Below are 22,353 nucleotides of genomic sequence, written 5' to 3'. Positions count from 1 at the left end.
TCAATGTCATTGCAAAAAGAAGTCTGATGTTTTCACTAGAAGATCGAGGTATGTTATATAAAGGTTTTAAATTAAAATGACATAAAAACTGAACCTTATCATTCACAAACATTCACAATAAGATCTATTACATGTATTTTCATGAAATTTCATTTCATGGTGACTTTAATAAGTGGTATGAGTGCAGGTGTAATGGAGGATGTGGACGTCACACTCAGTTCTAACGTGTGCTTGTGAAAAAGTGAAATATTTGTCTGAAATAGGGAAATCAGGCCGCGACTGGAAATGCTTGCTTGAATGTGGATATTTTAAGTCTAAATGGTTGCTAATTAAAAAAGAACAGGAAAAAAAGCACCATATGCAAGAATGTTCCCTCTTGGATAGCATTGAAAAACATAGACATTTTCTCATACGACTGTGCCAGTGAAACAAACCCAGTCTTTCTTCTCACTCTCTCACAAACACACTGATATAAACAGTGTTCTGATCTCAGGCATTTCTGCCACGCAAGCACTGTGACTGTTTCTGGGGTGAGATCTGTGGTCAATCTTTCTGACGCCTTGTTGCTTTATTCTGATACTATAATAAGTGACTAGACTGTTGCAAAATGCTGCAAGAGATTAAAGCAGCATGTTCCTGCCGTCAAAGAATTTATGAGCAAGACCAAAATGCTTAGCTTTGATATCACATGTGTCATTCCGAGACTGCAGTCCAGCATGGAAATATGGAAAGTTATCTAGCAGCTAACTTTCCAACTTGTGTGCTTGCCATGTGTTGACCATAGCAGCCTCACATGCAAGTCACTCTAGACTTCTGAGCTTAATGCGTTACACGTAAATGTTAGAAGTTACTTGGTGGAATAACCATTTTCTCACATAAAGTCATTGGAGTGTTAACTCCCAGAGGACAACAAACAAATAAATAACTTAAATTGGCTCAACAGTAAGGCACTGGTGGCTCAAAACAGAGGACTGCTTTAAATTATCAGACATATTGACATTTTTACTCAGTTGTGGGTGAGAAGGGGGCAGCTGGAGACTGTTTATTCCCAGAGAGTTGCTTGATCATAGGGTCAACCGACAGGAAGAGTCCCCGCTTAGGAGCCCACACCGGAAGAGTCTGCTCCTCTTCCAGCTGTGGTTGCCTAGTTGCTGCTCAGATTTGTTTGTGTTCATTTTTTTTTTTTATGTGTTTGGACTCTTTTGACATATGTCTTACTTACTGGCAATGGCCATGGAAAAAAAAAGTCTTTCTTTCTCATCCTCCAACAGACTGAAGTTTTCCTCTCTAGCGTTCTGATTCATGGCTTTCCCATGTTTCGGATTGTTACCAATCAGTCTGGCTCACTGTGTGATGATGGATTGCTTAGTTGTATGTTGACTAAGAGGCAAAGCTTAAATGTTTGCTTAGGAGTTCCATGACAACTTTGTTGACTAAAAAAAAAAGACTTTCCATAAATGATTCTAATAATGTAACAAATACTCTTAAAGTGACTCACATCAGCAGTTTTGCAGCTGTTAAACATCAAATGGAAAACACCATTTTTTGTTTTGCCTCTGTGGAGGAGGGAATAACAGGAAGTGAGTAGGGGGACTCCACCTGGAATATCAAGGACTTTTCCATCCTCCACAAGTGCATGTAAAAATCTGAAAATCTGTCCGAAATGAGTCCATCTGCTGCGATGATGATGATCTGACAATGGCATTAACATCCAAATATATAGGGAGGGATAGTTTACCCGCAAATTAGATGCAAACACAAAAGAAGATATTTTGAAGAATGGTGGTAACCAAACAGTTTTGGACAAAACAAACAATGATTTCTTAAAATATCCTCTTTACTGTTCCTCAGAAGAAAGCAACTCATAACATGAGGGTGAGAAAACTATCCAATAATAGTATAAAAGTATGTTTAGCATGTTTTTGAGCAGTAAGCTGTGCATACGAGTTGTAAACAGGTGAGATAAGTTCACAGAAGATGACCTTTGCATGACGTTGTAGATAAATCGTTGTAGATAGACGTTGTAAAGTCACTCGCGATTTAGCTTTCTAAATTTAGACATAAACTTGACGATTATTCATGGGTGTTTAGAAAGACGGACCGCACACCTGGATTCTGACAGAGACTTTTTTTATGTGGATTCCTCTTCCTGTGCTTTCTATCTCTAGCCGTCTCTCTCTCTCTCTCTCTCTCTCTCTCTCTCTCTCTCTCTCTCTCTCTCTCTCTGTCTCTCTGTGTCCCAGCTGTGGCGGTACTATGTAATTCTGTCCTCAGAAACCACAGAACATTCAGTAAGAGACATGAGTGAGCAGCAGAGACAAACAAACAGCAAGAGCTGGACTGTAGACGGTCAACCAAAGGCTCAAAGGCGTAAAAACAGGACATAGCACAGAGACTGTCAGTAAACAAGGCCATGCAGCAACAGAGCGGGTCTTTCTTGGGCTAAAAAATATGGTGAGTGGGCTCGATGTTGCTTATGGGTTGATTTTACTACTGCATTGGTTTTTGGCAGCTATGACTCAAGAAATGTAGAGTAAATGTTTCACTATATCAATTGCTTATAGTATTTATCAGCTTTATGCCGCTTTAATGTAATTTATTAGTATATATTTGAATAAAAACAGTTTAAATTAAAATTCTATATTTTAATAATAGAATATATATTTTTTATTTATTTAATGTGGGATAGTTAACTGTTTTTATTTTTATTTTTCTTGGTTGTGACTTTCTTATAAAAGATATTTTAAATCTCAGTGTGATTTAACTTTTTAGGATTGACAAGTCGCTAGGCCTTCAAGTTTAGAGTCTTTGATTTCTGTTTCCCAGATTCACCCACTGCTCATGCTACATTTAGCTGTACTGTTCCTGCTGTGGTTTCCTTACTTCTCCCGCAACTCTAACATACTGCTACACGTGTGTGTGTGTGTGTGTGTGTGTGTGTGTGTGTGTGTGTGTGTGTGTGTGTAGCCTGTATGATTATAACCCCTGTAAGAGGAGCTTTGTGGTTTGTGCTATGTGGTTGAGTCTATTTTCTGCTGCAGAGGGCAGGACACAGTGGCATAACTGCAGACTTAATGACACGTTTCAGAGGCATGCCACTTACCGGTATGAAAAGCTCCAGTTGAACTGATATCAAGTGTATATTTGTGTGTATGAGTTATGTTTATTTGTGTGCAAGTATATTTGAATCAAGGAATCAGTATATGTGTGTATGCATTAATGTCAGTGTGTCTGTATTGTCCAGTTGTGTGTGTGTGTGATGGTGAGAGCAGTGACCACATTCAGTATAGTGACAGAGGCTTTCTGTTCTCTTTTCCCTCTGTCACACACTGGACGTGGTTGTGAGAGGCGGCAGGCCTGCAGCACTTGCCAGCTGCACTTGCAAACATGACATCAGGAATGAAAGGGAGAGAGAGGTTAGCTAGGGGAAGGAGGAAAAGAGGAAGTTTGGTTGCAGCTGTTGAGTTAAAGACTGTAAATGTCCATCATCATCCTAATCTATATGCATGCACTATACCTAACCTGTCTTCGCTTGTTTGGAGAAGCGAAGCGTCTCATTCCAGTCGTTTCCCTGACTGGACATGCCAGCAGAGGAAAGAGTTTTCCTTTCCTCAAACTCACACAGTTTTGGCTTTCAAACCCATCTAGGATAACCTCTCACGATGACTCATGGAAACGGTTGTTTTTTTACATTGATGTTAAGAAAAAATGTAACTGAGGAGAAACAAACGAATATATTAATATTAGTTTTCGTATTACAATCATCAGAACGTGTGATTACGATCCAAAAGATTCATTTGTTGTAAATCAGAAGCACTGACAGAGGAATACTGTCTTTATTGTTTAATATTGTCAAGAAAAATGTAGTGTGGTGAAATGCTACAACACAGTTTTTTCTGTTGGCTGTTTAGTATCAGAACAAGCAATTTTGCACTTGTTCTGATTATAAACAGCCAAATCAAATTATTAATCAATAAAATTGTGTCGCAAAGTTACATGATTTTAAGAATAATGTTGCTACCACATCGCTACTTCGAAATTTTGCTTTGCTACTTTTACTGACGTTATTGTGCTTCACTGATCCTCAATGACCATTATGTACAAAGATACAAACACGTACGGAAAATTCTGTTTTTGATGTTTTGGTGTGCCAGACTGTAAATGTTGAATGTAGTTAGCTAAGCTACAAACTACTCTATAGCTCAGCTAAGATGAAAACTAAGCTAAAAGCTTCTTCTTATAGGTAAATCTGATAACTTGTGATTTCGATGACTCAGATGGTTGAAAAGAAACCCATTCAAAAGAGTCATTCCGAATCGCTTAAAGTTTTTACAGAATTTTCTGTTGGATGTTTAGAATCAGAACAAGCTTATTCTGATTTTGAATAAATGACTCTTTTGAATCTGAGTCACTTGTTCTGATTGTAAACAGCCAGACCAATACTTAATCAATAAAATAGTGTCGCAAAGTGACATGATTTTAAGTGACACTTCTCTACTTTTAGTGGTCACCTAACAAAATATGTTCCAAAGAACGTTTAATGTTCCCATTAATTTATGACTGAAAACGTCATTTCTGCATGTTCTCAGAACATTAAAAATATCTGATTTTTTGTTTTCATGATTATGTGAACATTAGAGAAAACATTAAGGGAATTTTTTCTCTATTTTATCATTTTTCTTTGATAATGTTATTTAAGAAAAGATCACTTTGAATGAACGTTACTAGAAGAACGTTTGTTCATAACTTTGAGAGAACCTTGATGTTTGAGAGAACCTAAGTTCAGAGAACATATAGCTGAAAATGATTCTCACTGGCCATAATTACACTGATACGCACACACACAGAACCTGATGTTCAGTTTGTCTTGTTGCTCTGTTTCTCTGTGATTCTCAGTGTGTTTTGTCTGAGAGACAGTGGCATGAGTCAGGGACGTAAAAGAGGTGAGGGAAGGAGGGAGAGGGGGATTTCAGGTTAGGGATGTTCCTAAATGACTGATCTGCTGTGAAGTGTGCTGACCTGAGGTCTACTCTAGTTTGTTCACGCTAATGTGCCTGTGTCTGAACCAGATAATTGGCTGCATCTGTTCACTCTGAGTCTGGGTGTGTGTGTTTGTGTGTAAGATGAGTCACACTGACTCATGCTGTGTATTTCAACTAAGATGAGGACTTCAGTCTGTTCACGACAGTTGGTTAATCACAGTATGCATTTGGTATCATTGCATCACTGTATTTTGTCTACAATAAGGAAACGCATGATGTGTTTGATAAATCACTGTTAAGATCAAAGACACAAGCTTTAAGTGTTGCAACCTTGCCAGATCTACATAGTAGTTTATAAATACAACAAATGTGATATTGACTCAGTTCACTCACGTTTTATTAGACTGAATTTCAGCCATTCAACAAAGAATTTTTGGACTTGCTGATTTAGAAAAAAAATAAAAAATAAGAATAATTCCTTGCTATTTATGTCTGTATTCCCTGCAGGATCTTGACAAATGTCATGAAGTGATTGATAACTCCATAGACATGGACAGGCTGAATCAGAACGTTCCAGATCATCTGACTCATCGGGTCTTACAGGTGAGTGTGTGAGCTGTGTATATACATACATTCACAATACTGTTCAAAAGTGTTAGGGTCTGTAAGATTTTATTTGAGGTTTTTGAAAGAAGTCTCTTATTCTCACAAAGGCTGTATTTTATCAAAAATACTGTAAAAACTGTAATATTGTGAAATATTATTGCAATTTAAAAATGTTAGTATATTTTGCAGGTTTTTTTAAATCGCTTTGGCACATTTTTTCGAAAGAGTCTTAATATTCTCTAAACTGTAAATGCAATATGTTTGCTGCAAATATTTGTTATATACAAATTTCATGTTTTTTCTTTCTTTACAAGAATGTCAGTTTTGTCTATAGCTGAATGCACTTGTATATCACACTGAGCTTTCTAGATACACATTTCAACAGGTAAAAAATGTACTTGGAAAAGTCAATACTGTAGTGCATTTTTTATTTATACAGTACATTTGTTACATGTAAACTGAAAATTCACAGTTTTTACACACTCTATTATGTCTACCACCACCACACATTGTTATATCTTCCTATTTTGCTCTTTAATGGCAAGCAACTGAGAATTTTCAGTTTACTTGTACCCCATTACTACAATTTTTGTTTTTTTTTAAAGTACTGCTATAGCTGCTGTTTATGGTTGTGACCTTCCTCCATGTTCATAAATGTTAGTGATTTTGCTGTGAGCAAATCCATATTATGCTCCTGAACTTTATTGGTTGATTGGTAAGTATGTGATTCCAATTTCATTGCAATTGAAGGCCATTTGCCAATTTAGCAGACAGTACAAATATTCCATATCAGATATTTGTGGAATAAACATGCATGTCTGACAGATTTTGATAAATGAATGGATCATTTTGAATTTAATGGCTCACACAATGAAAGAATGTTTAGAAGTTACGCAGTGTTTGACAGTTGCACTATGAATCAACTAATCAGTTTTGATCAACAAGCCATGTGTTTAGTTATTGTGCAAACTGTAGACCATTGTACTTGCTCTTTTGCACACATGTGCCAAAACACATACAATTTGCTTAAATCAATAAGAAATTAAAATCTGATGTGAACAAGAGTCTATAATTGTTCAGAAAAAGGTTTTGTTGCATAATATTTTCACTGAATTCTTTTAACAAATAGAAAAAGAACAGAATTTATTTTAAATAAAAATCTTTTGTTACATTATAAACATTACACTGTAACTTTCGGTCAGTTTAATTCATCCTTGAATAAAATTATTAATTTCATTTAAAACAAATCTTACAAACCCCAGACTTTTGAACAGGAGTGTGTAAAATGCATTTACTTTCATTTTACTTTGGTTTCATTTTGATTTTCTGCATAATTGTCATTAAAATCTTTTAAAAGCAGAATATAGTTTCTTCTGTGATTTCGTCCTTTTATAGGTGTGTATGAGTACATCTGTTGCAATAGACAAATTCTGCAAAAGTAGGTTTTGTCACTTAAAAGTGGAGTCTGCAGAACTTGGAAATTAAGAGGTGAAATGTTCCCTAATTATAGGGTTAATCTTCATCACTGTTGATCCGAGAGGCTGAGTCCAGCCTTTCTGTCTGCATTTAATCTTGCTCAAACACTGCACTGTGTTCCATACATTACAGGGTCTCAAAACATCAGGTTTCTAAGTTAGTTCAATGCACCTGTTAAAACTTCACTAGTAAAGTTGATTACACACACACAGAGAGAGAGAGAGAGAGAGAAACACAAACAATTGAGCTGTGTGTAGAAAAAAAATGTCAGAGGACAATGGAAACTGTGTGGCAGCTTTATGTGGAGCTCTATTATCAGGAGATGACAGGATAAGATATGAAAGCTAAAACAAACTACACTGACATTTAATCATACATTGCTATTGAAAACTTCATGTTCAGTTTTAAAGGTTATTTCTATGGACTCTAGCGCTAGACCCTAAAAAGATGACATCTGAAGACACTTTAAATACGTGTAAAAGCTGTATTTGAATGGCGTGATAGTTCAAAAGAGGGGTGAAGTCCATTCATACCAGGGCTAGGTTGGGAAAGAAAAACAACCAACAACCTGTATCACAATCACAATCCGTTTAATCCATAATTCCCCACTATATATATTACATACATATGCATTGAATGAAATTGGATTTGACTCATTTTGATTTCTAAAAATATCAGTTTTTACATTGTAATTTAAATTAGGTAGGCCTGATGAGGTCAGAACATTTTCCCTTTTTTCAAAAAGAAAATAAACTTCTAACTTTTTCAAAATCTGTATGTTCATTTTGTATAGAATTATGTTTAAGAAAAGCCCACTGCATACTCATATATGGCCAGTCCATTTCTAGTTCATTTAGGGCCAGATTTACTAAACAGGGCAAATTAGCGTGAGAGCGCAATTCCAAAAAAGCGCCGATGGGAGTGGAGAGTTCTGCTGACGTGATCTACTGACGATGAGCAAAACTGAAGAACACAGACGCAGCCGGATCATTTCCTTAAAGACCAACGCAATCTACCAAGAGCAGCGCAAATTAGCATGGTTTAAGACATGCTTATTTTGGCCAGTAAATAATGGCGTTAATACCAGTAAATTGACTAGCACAAACCTTAGTAAATCACGTTGCATGATTTATTTAAATACTCTCCTCCCATTAATTTTGGTAGGAAAAGGGAAACTCTAACAAATGCATATGCAATAAAGTCAGCCACAAAAATAACTCTCTATGCATTTTCAGTGCTATTGGCCCTTAGTGTTTTACATCCCAGATGTGGAAAAGAGATGAATGTGACATTTCCAACTATCAGCCACTGGTTGCTCTTCAGTTCCTTTCTAAAATCATTTCTAGTGCATCATAGCCTGCCCTGAATGATTTCTGACATCATCTAAAGACACCAAATAAATGAAATATGCTATTTCCCTATTTGAAAAACAATTAACTACCATTTGTTTTGATGTAGTGCAGTGCCTCATCACTCTCTCAAATATCAAAGTGTGATTTACCAAGCAAATAATCCCTGTGCTGCCCTTGAGAACCTCCATCTGTGACATGCTGAGGCCAAATATGTTCCTCCTTTTATCGGTCTGGTCCCTTGTCTTTCATCTAACAGCTAAATCCTGTTAGCCTCTTAGCCTGCATAGTGGTACCTGATGGAGCTAAACCCATTTAGCCAGTTAGCCTCTTACCCTGTCGCTGCAATACTCAATGGTCCTAAGTGAATTACTCTAATCCTGTTTGGGGAACCCTGATCAGTCGTCCAAAAAGTACAGGTCACTTTAATGGTGATCAAAGGCTGTAAAAAATGATCCATTATTAAAAAGTTTACTGTTGTATTGTCCTCATATATTCACAGAGCACGTCGCTGGACCTGATTGAAACAGGCAAGACTCTCAAAGTCCAGGCAGAACGGCCCCATCTTGTCAGCTTGGGAAGTGGCCGTCTGAGTACGGCTATAACTCTGCTGCCCCTGCCAGAGGGTAAGTTCAGTCACCTTAAAAAGTAACTGAATACAATACACACCCTCATGAAGAATCCCCCAGCAGATTCTATCTGCTAAATTAGATGCAAACATGGTCGTTTGACTAAGGATGTGGTTAGCTGTGGAATTTGTGTTTATGAAGAGGCAATGCTTCTTTCAAATTCTGAGACCTAATTATATGATCACACAGACAGAGGGGGGATGCACACTGAAAACTGGGGACTCCAAATTAAGATCAGTATTTGTGTTTTTGTGTGGTGATGGGTGGGAAGTTCATGAGAGAGGACAAATCTCACTACACTGACCTCAAAGCTTGGCTATGCTTCATCTCATGAAGAATGACAAATAGAGGACTTCTCATCCCCTGACATTGAGGAAGAATGAGAGCAAGCATTCAAGTATAAATCCCAGAGGAAGTCAATGTAGTGCAGTATTCATCAGCGAATCATTTTAAAAGGGATTGAATACACAATTTCCTGTGCTCATATAGATGGATGGATGGATTTAATTATTCTAGCCTATATAATTAATTAAATTATTCTACAAACATACATACAAACTTACATACACACATATATGATGGATCTATTCAGTATTGATTGAGGTGTTTTGTTTTTTTGAGGAGTATTGAGGTTTCAGCTGTTTCTTGTAAATTGCATTCACGATGGCAGTGGCTTTAGAGCAAGAGACAGAATTATGGGGCTATATGACCTGACCCCCTGTTGCTTCACACTGTGTGACTGAGCTTGCTTGAGTGAGAGCATGCTCATTTGTCTAAGGGAATTTGTATGACTGCCTTAAAAAGCCTTTTTTTTTAAAGAATGAATCATGATGTTCATCTTCAATTTAAAAGTGCAGCATCCACCCACTATTGTCACTCTTTTCTTACCATGTCTTCTCACAATAGGCTTGGGTGATGGCTTTTTACTCACATCTGCTTCATAGACACTGCGAATGAAATAACTCGGAGTGGGGGGGCTGTCCTGTCTTTAAAGAAGGGAACACAATCCTGTGTCCTTTTGTTGCAAGCATTTCATATGCATGAAAAAAAATATGTTTTTCTAATTCTTGAAACTATTTAAAGTAGGTATATAATGTAGCAATAATCAGTATTAACAAATCTCCATCACATGTTGCAGGGAAGACTACACTCGGCCATGGGAACACAGACATTAATATTCAGGGTCCCGGTGTCACTGCTCAGCATTGCTACATTGAAAATGTGGGGGGAGCCATTACCCTGTACCCCTGTGGAAATCAGTGCTCATTGGATGGCTTAGCAGTTACCAAACCTGTCAGACTCACACAAGGTAAGCAATGGGCTTTTAAAGTTGCTATCAAACTCATTACTCCAGCATTAGTTCAATATGTTGAATAGTTACAAAATGGGAAAGAAAGAAAGAACAGTGTGTCCAGCTGATGGTTCACTATGTAAGAATTTTCTGGGGATTTTCACTTTAATTTTCATCTGGTTGCCTTGAACTCTTTTGACGGTTATTCAGTAGATTCAGCCTGCACATCAATAACAGAGGATTTTGCTTTAATTCAGTGAACCTTCTATATAAAGCAATAGCTGACTGCATCAGATATTTACCATTTCTAGCACGGATAAGATTGCATTTTCAAGACAAATATAATTGTGTAACCACTTTGTGTTAGTAATGATAAAGGGTCTGTTTGAATATCCCTTTAAAAAACTTGACCTTATGCTACTCTTTGGAGCTATTTCAGGCTGTCCACTTTGGAATCACATCAGTGTGTATTTGTGTTATACACGGGCCAGGAAATTGCACGATGATAATGATGAGGGCTTGCTTGAACTTCCATTTGAAGAACTTGACCTTGCCCTACTATGTTGGGCTATTTCAGGCACTCTTGAATCACACTGCTCTGTATTAATTCTATACATTTGGGAAGAGTGATTCTAACAGAGAAATGTGATATTTTGTTGATTCTCAAAATTCTCTCCAAATATGTTTCATCTTGTTAACAATAGCTATTAAACAAATGTAGCCTATTAAGTAAGCTTATTTCAAGCCTTAATGGGAAAACTAAGCTTTTCTTTTTGACGTTTGCAATTTATTTATCACCAGTTCGACCGTTAGTAATCAAGGGATAGTCATCCAGATAAGCTCATTTGCAGTCCGCCCCCCCTGATCGCGATCTGTGTGTGCATGACAATAACTTGAGACAGCCGGCGCGAGGACAGCTGTCCAACGTGCCACCCGTGCGACTTCCAATAAATTTGTCTTAATGAGGGGTCTATAGTCCTGAATAGACTTAATGTCTGTCATTTTTTCTTCTCATATTAGCTAAAATTTCGAGTTGCATTCAAAGTAACTTAGAGTTTGAACAAAGTCCAGATTTTCGCCACAGGAGGAAAGTATTAAATTCCCCGGATGTCGGACACTTTGTTGTATTAACTGCTTGTCCGTTTTCTTTGGACTGGGGAAGACAGTCGGGCAGGTGACAGCTGTGCTGTTTTGTGTTGTAATAGAAGTCAGTGAGTGGACGCGCTGTCGTAGCGCTTGACATTTACATCACAAAAGCTGCGGACAGACCCACGCGCTCATCGCTCTTTACTCCGCGCGACGTGCGAGAGCTCCACGCGAACATACTGTCCAACGTTTCTCAGCGTTTTCCAATCGATTGGATATCAGTTTGAGTTTGTGTCCCAAACCTGGTAGGTGAAATAGCTTTATCTTCAATATTTTACAAATGATTTGCTTGTTATAGAGTTGCTGTTTAGTAGCCTATTCCAAAGACACCGTATAGTCTGATAAACCAGCGAACACCGTTTACTGTTCCCGCTGTGTTCGTTAATGTGTCAAAGACAGGCATAGGAACTATAAGTGATTTTATTTATCAAACATCTAAACTATTTGACTGTGTTAAATATAACAGTCAAACTTTACAATAGCTTGGTATCGTGACGTATAACTTGCATTTTTCAGTCAATAATGTAAATAGAGAGTTAATGTTATTAGAGATAACTGAAATATTATTTAATGTTCTCCACACACTGCTTAAAAACAGACTATTAATAATGCTTTCGTAAACTTTATGAGAACGCTCTCAAACGCATTAAAACTATGTCAGCCTTTTTAAGTGACTTCTGTCCTATCTTGTCCTATCTCCTTGATTAATACAAAACCCTTTTCTGATCTCATTATGCCCACCATGACCGCTCTGATGCCCCCTTGTGCCATTATGTCTGTGTGATTGTTTAGTCTTTTAGTTGTGTAAATAGAAGTTATAGTCTGTCGTCAGTGCTTTGACCTAATTTAAGGTGTCTGTGTACGACATTTTTTATAAAGATTAGGCTAAACTGTACACAAATATTATTGGCCCCCAGTATTAACCCACTGTATTAACCCACAGGTTAGTGCTGAATTGTTAGAAAGTTAGTTTGATTCCTAAAATATTACAGTCTGTTCTTTCATAAATATGTGGCTACATCTTGTTTTCGTGTATGTGCCCATGTGGAAAAAATTACATGTGCACTGTAGGTTCAGCTTTGACATCATAATAGGGAAAACTATTTCATTTAGAAAAGGCTGACAATTCAGAAACAAAGATAGTGATATAGGTACAGAGGTGAGCCAGTGTTAAAAAAAGGCTCTGCGTTTTCCTTTGAATAACGGCATGGCATTAAATGGAGCACGCAGTGTTGCATGTCATATCCTGTCATCCACTCTACTGTAAGTCAGCAATGAGTCATACTGATCTTATATTCGCTCTGTGCTTTCTGTGCCAATGTTCATAATGAAATGGAAGTCATAATTCATTGGCATTTTGACAGATGACTCTGAGTCTGCATTGATCCCTCTGTCCCATTAATCACAGCAATTTCATAAGGGCAGAGGACAAGGTAATATGAATGTATAGGAGGTATATGTGTGTTTGCTACGAATAGACAAACTGTGATATGGCAAGATAAGCCGTGATATGAGTTTAAATAAAGCATGTAAAGAAGGACATGATTCTGGCCAGTCAAACACTGTGTGTGTGACTTGTACTGATTGCTTCTTGTTTGGCTTTACTGTTCCATCCACACCCTTGTTTTGTTTCATTCAGATGCACTAGATTACCTTGAAAGAATGAAGTCATATCAATGAAGATATTATTACAATTGTATCAGTTTGGAAGCATTTAAGATGCCCCTGCTCCATTCAGGGTTGGTGAAAAAGGTCACAGAAAATTTCACAAATATTACAACAGTTTCCATTTTTGGGCTTTTATTCCTTAAAAAAAAAATACAGAATTAAAGACTGATCTATATCACCAGTAGTTTTTAAAGTATCATTGTCAACTTGAATAAAACCAATTCATTTAGAAGTTTCATCATAAAGCACTTTTTTGATTATCTACCACACATGATTCTTTTTCTCAGGGTGTATGCTGTGTTTTGGTCAGTCAGCCTTTTTCCGCTTTAACCACCCAGAGGAGGCCCTCAGGATGAAGAGCTTGATGCCAGGTGGAAGCCCTGGATTTACCAGTACCTACAAGAACCACTCAGGTATATATGCAGGAGCAAAATTACACTGACCTAAAATCTGGTAGTATAAGAACTGCTCTGGATACTGTGCTGTGGGGAGTTAAAGTTGCTGAAGGCACTCAGAAAAAGAAAGAAAGAGCTACATTTGCAAATAATGGTGTGCGTTCCGTTGATTTAATTACTAAACGTTATAGCAAAAGGGGCACAGAGAGGCATTGTACCCTAGATAATTATAACAAGTTCCAGACACTGCTCAGGTGACACAAATCTGCCTAAAATAACTCGGCCTAATCCTGCCTATTTTAATATCCATGTTATTGGAGAAAACTCCAGCTGTATCTTTGCCCATTTTAAACCCTGCTCTCACTCATTCAGCAATGACTCATTTCAAATAGTCTAGAAACCAGGAAGTGAGATCCTTGGAGGAGAAACAACTTCTTTGAAAAGAATGGGAATTTAAATTGCCACAGGCGCTCTGTCAACTGCTGGAAAGCCCCTGTTGAGAGACCTTGGCTTTGACCCTGTTAGTTTAAAACCCTTGAACACCAAATTGGACATTTAAAGGAACGTGACAGTGATGAATATCACATTGTTGTGAGGCTAGTAGTGTTGGGGTAACGACCTGGTGCATCATTGTTTATCTCAGTGACCCCAAAGCTCTTTCATTCAGTACTATAAAAAACAAACAAACATTGAAATTATTTGTTGTTTGGTCTGATGTAAGGATACTGATCTATACTTTGGAAATTGGCAATAATTTACTGTACATTTTGATAATAATTAAAATTCATTATAACACGATGGCAATTAGTGGTTGATTGATTGTTTATTTACAGTTTGTATTATTTTGATTTTCTGCCACATCTATCTTTGTAACCATCATTCAGGCAGTATTCCAGAGTTTGATATTCTCATGAAATTCATCTTATTTTCAGGTTTCACATTGATTTTAAAATATTTAATTTCTTATCAATTCTTAGCCACTTTCATCACTGGATTAAAAAAAAAGCATCATTGGATGGCCTCTCAAAAAAGCAAACTTGCAGTGCAACTTCTGCTCTGACTGCTGGACAGTAGAAGTGTATTACCCTAAATATCTAAATAACTACATGTTTGATTGGTAAAATTACAGTAACAAACATTTCTTCTTGTATATTTAAAAAAAAATGACATGTCCTTAAAAGGGTCACTTGCCTTATGTGATGTGAGCACATGCTCTACCCACTGTGCCACGGCTCTAAAATAACGTGTTTATTGTGTGGTTAGTGCACCGGTGGCCCTGGCTGCAAAGAGTGAACAGAATTGAGTGCGTTCAGCTGGTCTTGAGTGCACAGAATGAGTCATGTTGTAATTCAGGCTCTATTCTCCTCTGTCTGCTGTGACCTTTGGGCCGAGGGTGGGATTCATGCCATCCGCAGTCTGTAGGCTGAGAGACACACCCAGTTGAGCATATGTGTAAGAGAGGGGGAGGTGTGTGTTTGTATGCATTATGCCCAGCCATGTACTGCATAGGTGTAGAGGACAAATGGTATGAGTGAAATATAGTTCTGACCAGGGGCGCAGGAAGATGTCTATAAAACACGTCAAAACTCCACTAAGCACAACAAGTGTGTTGGTGAGAACACTCGTTTAAACAGAATACACACCAGGACATTTAACTACACATCACATTTTCAACATTATTGATACTGCCTGCTATCTTAATGCAATGGACCGGGACATAAATTAAGCCTTTAAATAAAAGGGTTATTCAGCTGTTTACACTGTTATATGCAATGAAAGAGCCTGCACAGTGACAGGAAATAAAAATTGACACAAAAAACCTGCCTTACACAACATCAGGAGTGGAGAGTACAAATTCTTTCTACACACTGCAACGGTCACAATATGACGTCACACTATGCAACTATTTAACATAAATAACACTTAGCCCCCATATTAACATAAATAAAAAATAGCCCCCTTAAAGTGTTTATTACAAATAAATTACTAAAGGTTAAAAATGAATAAATGTAAATGAACAAACATTTACAATCCTGTAAAAACAGGATCCTGCGCCCCTGGTTCTGACTTTTTAAATATAGACATTTCAAATCCTCACGTGATTGCAAGATTGCTGTGAGAGATAGATGCCTGACTTAATTTTTTTTTGTTTGTTTAGATCATAATAGCTTTAAAAATGCAGTAATTCACAACCAGATTTTTATAGTTTAAAATTGAAAGTATGGATCTGGGAGAAGGGTAAATTCTTTTTTACAAAATTAATTTAAAAGAAAATTAAAATTAAAAGCAGGATAAAAAGTTTCAAAGTAAGTTTTAACCTTCATAGAAAATAAATAATTAAATGCGTTTAAATCTTTTTTGGTTTTATATATAACCATTTGGGGGTCTGTAATATTTAAATGTTTGTGGAAGTCTTATGCTAACCAAGGCTGCATTTATTTAATAAAAAATACAGTATACACTTATATTGAGAAATATTATTACAGTTTATAGTTTTTTTCAATGTAATTTTTTTCCTGTAATGGCAAATCTGAATTTTCTGCAGCCATTACTTCAGTATTCAGTGTTTTATTTATATAGATAGATAGATAGATAGACAGACAGATAGATAGATAGATAGATAGATAGATAGATAGATAGATAGATAGATAGATAGATAGATAGATAGATAGATAGATAGATAGATAGATAGATAGATAGATAGATAGATAGATAGATAGATAGATAGATAGATAGATAGATAGATAGATATTAATAAAACATTCCTGACCCAAACTTTTGAACTGTAGTGTGTATATATTTTAAATATCCTACATTTTGTTAACCTGGTCTATATCTTGTATGAGTCTTCTACATTTGATAAATATTAATTATATATTAATACTTAAAGGTATAGCGGAGGATCTTTCCGAATTTTAGATAAGAACCGCCCTCTCCACTTTTTGAAAAAATGCACATGCGCAACACACTACCTGCTCCCGAGAGGGAACGCCTATTAAACGTGTGCGAGGTTCTCCTCGTGCACGCTCTGTTTACAAGTTGCTGTCGGCATCACTCATACAAGATTACTTTCCAAAAGAAGATTTGCACTTTTTCACCAAATAGCATGCCAAACTTTACCTGTCAAGTAGAAACTTCGCGACTGAGGCATCAGTGGGAAGCCCAACCTGTGTTTTCAGCGCACGCCATCGTGTGAAACAATCTCCCAAAAACACTCTGATCTTGTTTCTCTCTTCTGAGGCCTTTCTCTTCTTCTCATACAGTTCGTACAAACTTTTTCTCTTGCGACCCTCAGACATTTTCAAAGGACCCGGTGAAACGGCGAGCTTCAATGAATGGCTTAAACCGTAACTCTAGCTCACCACCACACATAAACACCTGAAAGTGCGCAAGCGCAGAAAGCGAAAACTAAGGGACGAGCACGTACGACGGCCTTACGTTACATATCACCAGAATGATTGACACTTAGGTGGACCAATAGTTTACACTACCCACCCGGAAAAAGAAAATCCTCCGCTATACCTTTAAGATAATCAATTGATGTTTTTTATTCTCCACAGAAACCCATGGGCAACTCAATGGAAACCACCTTCCTGTGAACGAACGATCTCGTCCTGGACATGGCACTCTTGTGCGCTCTATTGAAAAGGACCTTCAAGACATTATGAATTCTCTGTCTATGGATGAAGGCCAGATTTCCTCATCTGAGCACTGTAAAAAAGCCTGCCACCCCATTTCGCAGTCTGCCATGCTCAACGGGGGTGGCCACAATCTTGTCTCCCCTCCAACCAGTCCTGGTGCTTTGTCAGTAAGCTCCAGCTATGAAAATACCAGTCTTCCTTTCTCCCCCATCTCCACCTCCTCTGTGGTTAGCCGTCCAGGGGCTTGTTTGGACTCCTCTAATACCCGTTCCAGCAGCTACACCCACACTGTCCAGCCCCCGGTGCCACAACCACGCACTTTTGCATCCAAGGCCAGCAGTTCCAATGGGGGACTAAAGGATCAAGAAAGTCCCAGGCTTCAAAAGGCCTTGACTGAAACCCCCTCAAGCCCTGCTACAAACCGTAGAGGTGAGAATCCACACCTGGCCCATGGTTCCTCCTCTTCGATACTATCATTTGCATCTGGAGATTTAAGCAGACAGGTCAATGCCAGACTCACCTCCTCATCCTCACCGGCATCTTCTAGCCCTCGATCCAGTGTTGGCTCATCGGTCCAAGAAAATTCTTCTAGTCTTCAGTCCCATTCTCACGCACTCCTTCCTCCAGACAGTCCCCAGTCGTCCCGCCGTGGTGTAGAATTGTCTAGTATGCGTCAACTTCCTCCTCTCAGTCCCTCTGCATCACGCAAAGGTGTCCTCGGGGTGCCTGTTCTCCCTGGAGCTCTACCCGGTGCTCCTTTGACCTCTCGTGGCCGGACTGTACCAGAGAGTCCTCGTCTCCAACGACGAACCACAGCAGAGGAAGAAGCAGGAAATATGAGATTGCACGCCAGAAGTCCATCTCCTGTATCAGCTCTTTTGAAGGACCAGCCTGGCGGAAAGCAGAACGGTGGTCTCAACCCAGCTTTTGGCTCTCAGACAGGGGCGTCTCCTCTCACTAGTCCCCGCAACCAAAGAAAGAACTCAAGGGAGCCTCGGCAGGTCCAGACGCGCACACGGGAACGCAAGAACAGCATTTCAGAGGTCAGCGACAAAGAGGAAGACCTAATGGAGTACCATCGCTGGCAGAGAGAGGAAAGGATGCGCGAGCAGGAAATGGAGAGGCTGGTATGTCTGAGCATGTGTGTTTACAGCACCTACTCGTTTATTATTATGTACTAGTTTTATCATCAAACTATGAAATAACAAAAATGGAGATACACTACTGTTTAAAGATTGGCATCAGTTAGTTGTTTAAAAAAAAAAAATGAATACTTTTATTCAGGAAGGATTAAATTGATCAAAAATGACAGTAAAGTGACCGCAAAGACGCTTATAATGTCACTTAAGATTTCTATTTCATATAATGCAAATTAAAACTTTCTTTTCATCAAATAATTCAACAAAATGTATCATGGTTTCCACAAAAATATTAAAGGGTTAGTTCACCCAAAAATGAAAATTCTGTCAGTAGTTACTCACCCTCATGTTGTTCCAACCCCGTAAGACGTTCGTCCATCTTCGGAACACAAATTAAGATATTTTTGATGAAATCTGAGCCATGTCTCACTCCTCCGTAGGCTGCTATGTGACCGAAACTTGCTGGCCCAGAAAAGTTATTAAAGAGATCGTTAATATAGTCCAAGTAACTCCAGTAGCTCAATCTTAAGTATATCAAGCGACGAGAATACTTTTTGTGCGCAAAAACAAACAAAAATAATGACTTTATTCCACTTTTCATTTCCTTCTCTCTGGGCCTCGTAGTGTTTTTGCGCTGCGCGTCTGTGTTGCACGTCATCACGCATCACACACATGACCGGCGTCGGCCAATAGTGAGCCTACGTGGTGACGTGTAACACAGACGCGCTGCGCAAAAACACTACGCGAACCAACTAGAGGTCCAGAGAGAAGGAAATGAATAGTGGAATAAAGTCGTTATTTTTGTTTGTTTTTGCGCACAAAAAGTATTCTCGTCGCTTGATATACTTAAGATTGAGCCACTGGAGTCACTTGGACTATATAAACGATCTCTTTAATAACTTTTCTGGGCCAGCAAGTTTCGGTCACATAGCAGCCTATGGAGGAGTGAGACATGGCTCAGATTTTATCAAAAATATCTTAATTTGTGTTCCGAAGATGAACGAAGGTCTTACGCGGTTGGAACAACATGAGGGTGAGTAATTACTGACAGAATTTTCATTTTTGGGTGAACAAACCCTTTAAACAGCACAACTGTTTTTAACATTGATCATTTTTGTGAGCACCAAATCATAATATTAGAATGATTTCTAAAGGATCAAGTGACACGTTTTTTACATTTACATTACAATTACATGTTTAAAATTATAAAATTTTATAATAAATAAATAAACAGATGTGAAACAAATAAATGCAGGCTTGGTGAGCTTAAGAGACTTTGAAACCATTTAAACAGAAGTGTAAAACTTTTAAACAGAAGTGTATGGAAATCATATAGTGCCCAATAATGGGTTAAGTCAAACCTATCAGGGCCTTTTTACACCAGGTCACTTCATGCGTTTTCTCTGATCGGATAGCTATGTCAATTCTCTCCTAAACGCTTTCGAGACAGATTTAAATCCGATCACTCAAACCTCTTCAGGGGGTGGTCTGAGACGCATTCCAGATGAAACTGGACAAATGTAAATGCATCTGGTTGTTGAAACCACATGTGTAAATTTTACTCCTCCCAAAATGGTAAAAACAATTTACGTGTGAGAGCATGTTATAGGCTATATAACACGTTACCAGTGCTTACATCTTACCAGTGCTGATCACTACTCTTTCTCCTATTGCGGTCTTTGATCTTGAATTTAGCTGATGACAAATAAAATGCAGCATGAAATGACCAGGTGAAAACAGGCACTTTATATTTTGGCTTTTTTATATACATCTTTAAAACATGATTTAGATCAAATGGTATTTAAGATCATGAGACAAATGAGAGAAATTGAAATTGAGTAAATAGTATAAAAACTTTTAACAGGTTCCATATGTGTGTACACAGATGTGGTGTTTTCAATGGGAAAATTTGTTTCAGTTGCCTCAATGTTGTTGTGTTTCTTCACTTTCAATTCAAATCCAATCTAAGTATAAGTTCTGGAACTATTAAAGTGATGTTTTTTGTCTTTGGGAAGTAAAATGAAATAGAGAAGCTATAGATTGCTGTAGAGCACTGATGAGTGTATTTGTGTGATGAGGCTTTTGTCATTGTGTCATTGGCTTTTGGAGTGGACTCAGCACTGGAGGTTGAGCGGGTGGAGTTTATATGGAGAGAGTTTTCTGGTCAAGACATAGAACAGTCAGGAATAACACACAGATGTAAATTCCTGAGGCCTTTTAAAAGCTTGTGCAGAACGTGTGGCTTCCTGAAGACTATATTTACACAACACAATCTCAGTGCTTTGAGCTGCCCTCTTCTTCATATGCATACACACACACACACACACACACACACACGCACACACACGCACACACACACACACACACACACACACACACACACACACACACACACACACACACACACACACACACACACACACACACACTGTCCTCCTTTAGCAGTCTAAACATTAGTCTCTCTACTCCCTAAATTAACCACAAACAGACATCATCTCTCTCATTTAAACCTGTTAAAAACCCCAGACATTGCTTGGGTGCATCTCAAATTCCCATATGGAATTGCCATTCATCTTCTTTCTTAATCGCCATCTATCGCTGAATTTATATACATCTTCTGTGCCTCTAACCGGCATTTTTTTGATGAAGTTCTGTAACCTCTCTTAAAAATACAATCCACATTGCACACACAAACCTAATTATATGCGGCTGCCACACATTCTTGTTATTCCCTTGAGAAAAACTATTTTAGGCCATTTACTATGAGACAGAACTAAATTAATACAGGATAGTAAGTCATTTTCCATAATATCAGTCTCTTGTCAGCGTTTCGAGACAATGGCAGGAACATTAGGTTTATTATGAACACGTTTCACTCTGTTTGGGTTAAACTTTGTCCTATGGTCTCTGGTCTGTCTGGCACTGTTGTCATGGAACTAGAAAGGTAGTGCTAGTTTTTGTCTAAAATTAGCTCAATGCCCTTTTTAATGCTGCTCTCAGGTTAGTATCACCTTTGAAAGGACTTGTGCCACATTAAAGCACAGCTGAGCTGTATTTAGCGTTAATCTCCTTCCTAATATCATCAAATACACAGACATTGATTTCTAGCTTCAAAAATGGCATTTCAGAGGTGTGACCTCGCAGCATGCTATTGTAAGCCGCATGTGACCACACATTCTGGGCTTATGGGCAAGAGTGATCTACACTGAGAACGGGGGAACATTTCATCTGGTGCTTGACCGGAAAAGCATTTGGGAGATAAGATAAAAAGACAAAAGCAAGCAAGTGTATTACAAACGAGAGGGAAGAGATCTAGAAAAAGCATTTGGAATCTGATCTTTTCTTCTAATCCTGACAAGAGATAATGGCTCGTGGGGTAATGTCATATTTACTCTCAAATCCCTTCACGTGTCTATGTTTACTCCGTTCTAGGTCATGGCCCAGTTGGCTTGAAAACGTGTTTCTTCTCTGTTCAATGATAGTATTGCTGTGCTCCGCCCACCTTTTATCTCACACACACATTCTCTAGACAGCCGTATTCCCAACAACAGTGGATCTTTAGGGACCAGATTTTACATTTGACATCAGTTGTTGACCCAACTCTGTAAAAAAATTGTTTGAGCAAAAGGCTAAAAAGTTCTGGGTTTGAAGGAAGTCTCTTATGCTCACCAGGGCTGCATTTACTTGATCAACAATGCAGTAAAAATTTAAAATAACAGTTTTCTATTTTAATGTTTTGTAATGTAATTAATTCCTGTGGTAGCAAAGCTAGATTTTCAGCAACCATAATGCCATTACTCCAGTCTTCAGTGTCACATGATCTTTCAGAAATCATACTAATATGCTGATTTCTTGTTATTATCAAATGTGAAAACAATTGTGCTGCTTAATATTTTTGTGGAAATGGTTATACATATTTGTCAGGATAAAAGTATAATAAAAAAAAAAATTATTATTATTTATTTTTCTGTTCATTTTGTCACAAACTTTTAAAGATGACATCAGGCTGAATAGGAACAACTACAAGTGTA

The 22,353-nt window shown here is 37.9% G+C and overlaps 1 protein-coding gene across 8 annotated transcripts in view; it reads left to right on the top strand.

The window, feature by feature from the left end:
* Window positions 1-22,353, top strand: part of phldb1a (pleckstrin homology-like domain, family B, member 1a) — a 46,514-nt gene that overhangs the window by 3,199 nt on the left and 20,962 nt on the right. For 4 of the 8 annotated variants that reach the window (XM_081365018.1, XM_081365014.1, XM_081365012.1 and 1 more), the window contains exons 1-6: window positions 2,090-2,454; window positions 5,490-5,585; window positions 8,916-9,039; window positions 10,181-10,351; window positions 13,435-13,560; window positions 17,103-18,310. In XM_081365018.1, coding sequence (XP_081221144.1) covers window positions 2,452-2,454; window positions 5,490-5,585; window positions 8,916-9,039; window positions 10,181-10,351; window positions 13,435-13,560; window positions 17,103-18,310 — 1,728 coding nt within the window. In that variant the 5' untranslated portion in view covers window positions 2,090-2,451. Of the gene's footprint in view, window positions 1-2,089; window positions 2,455-5,489; window positions 5,586-8,915; window positions 9,040-10,180; window positions 10,352-13,434; window positions 13,561-17,102; window positions 18,311-22,353 lie in introns of those variants that run through there. The other 4 variants (XM_081365017.1, XM_081365016.1, XM_081365015.1 and 1 more) reach the window with 3 other exon arrangements.

Source organism: Scardinius erythrophthalmus (assembly GCF_964197995.2).
Source record: "Scardinius erythrophthalmus genome assembly, chromosome: 5".
Lineage (NCBI taxonomy): Eukaryota > Metazoa > Chordata > Actinopteri > Cypriniformes > Leuciscidae > Scardinius > Scardinius erythrophthalmus.
The sequence above is the reverse complement of the archived record's forward strand: the minus strand, read 5'-3'. Positions and strand labels throughout refer to the sequence as shown.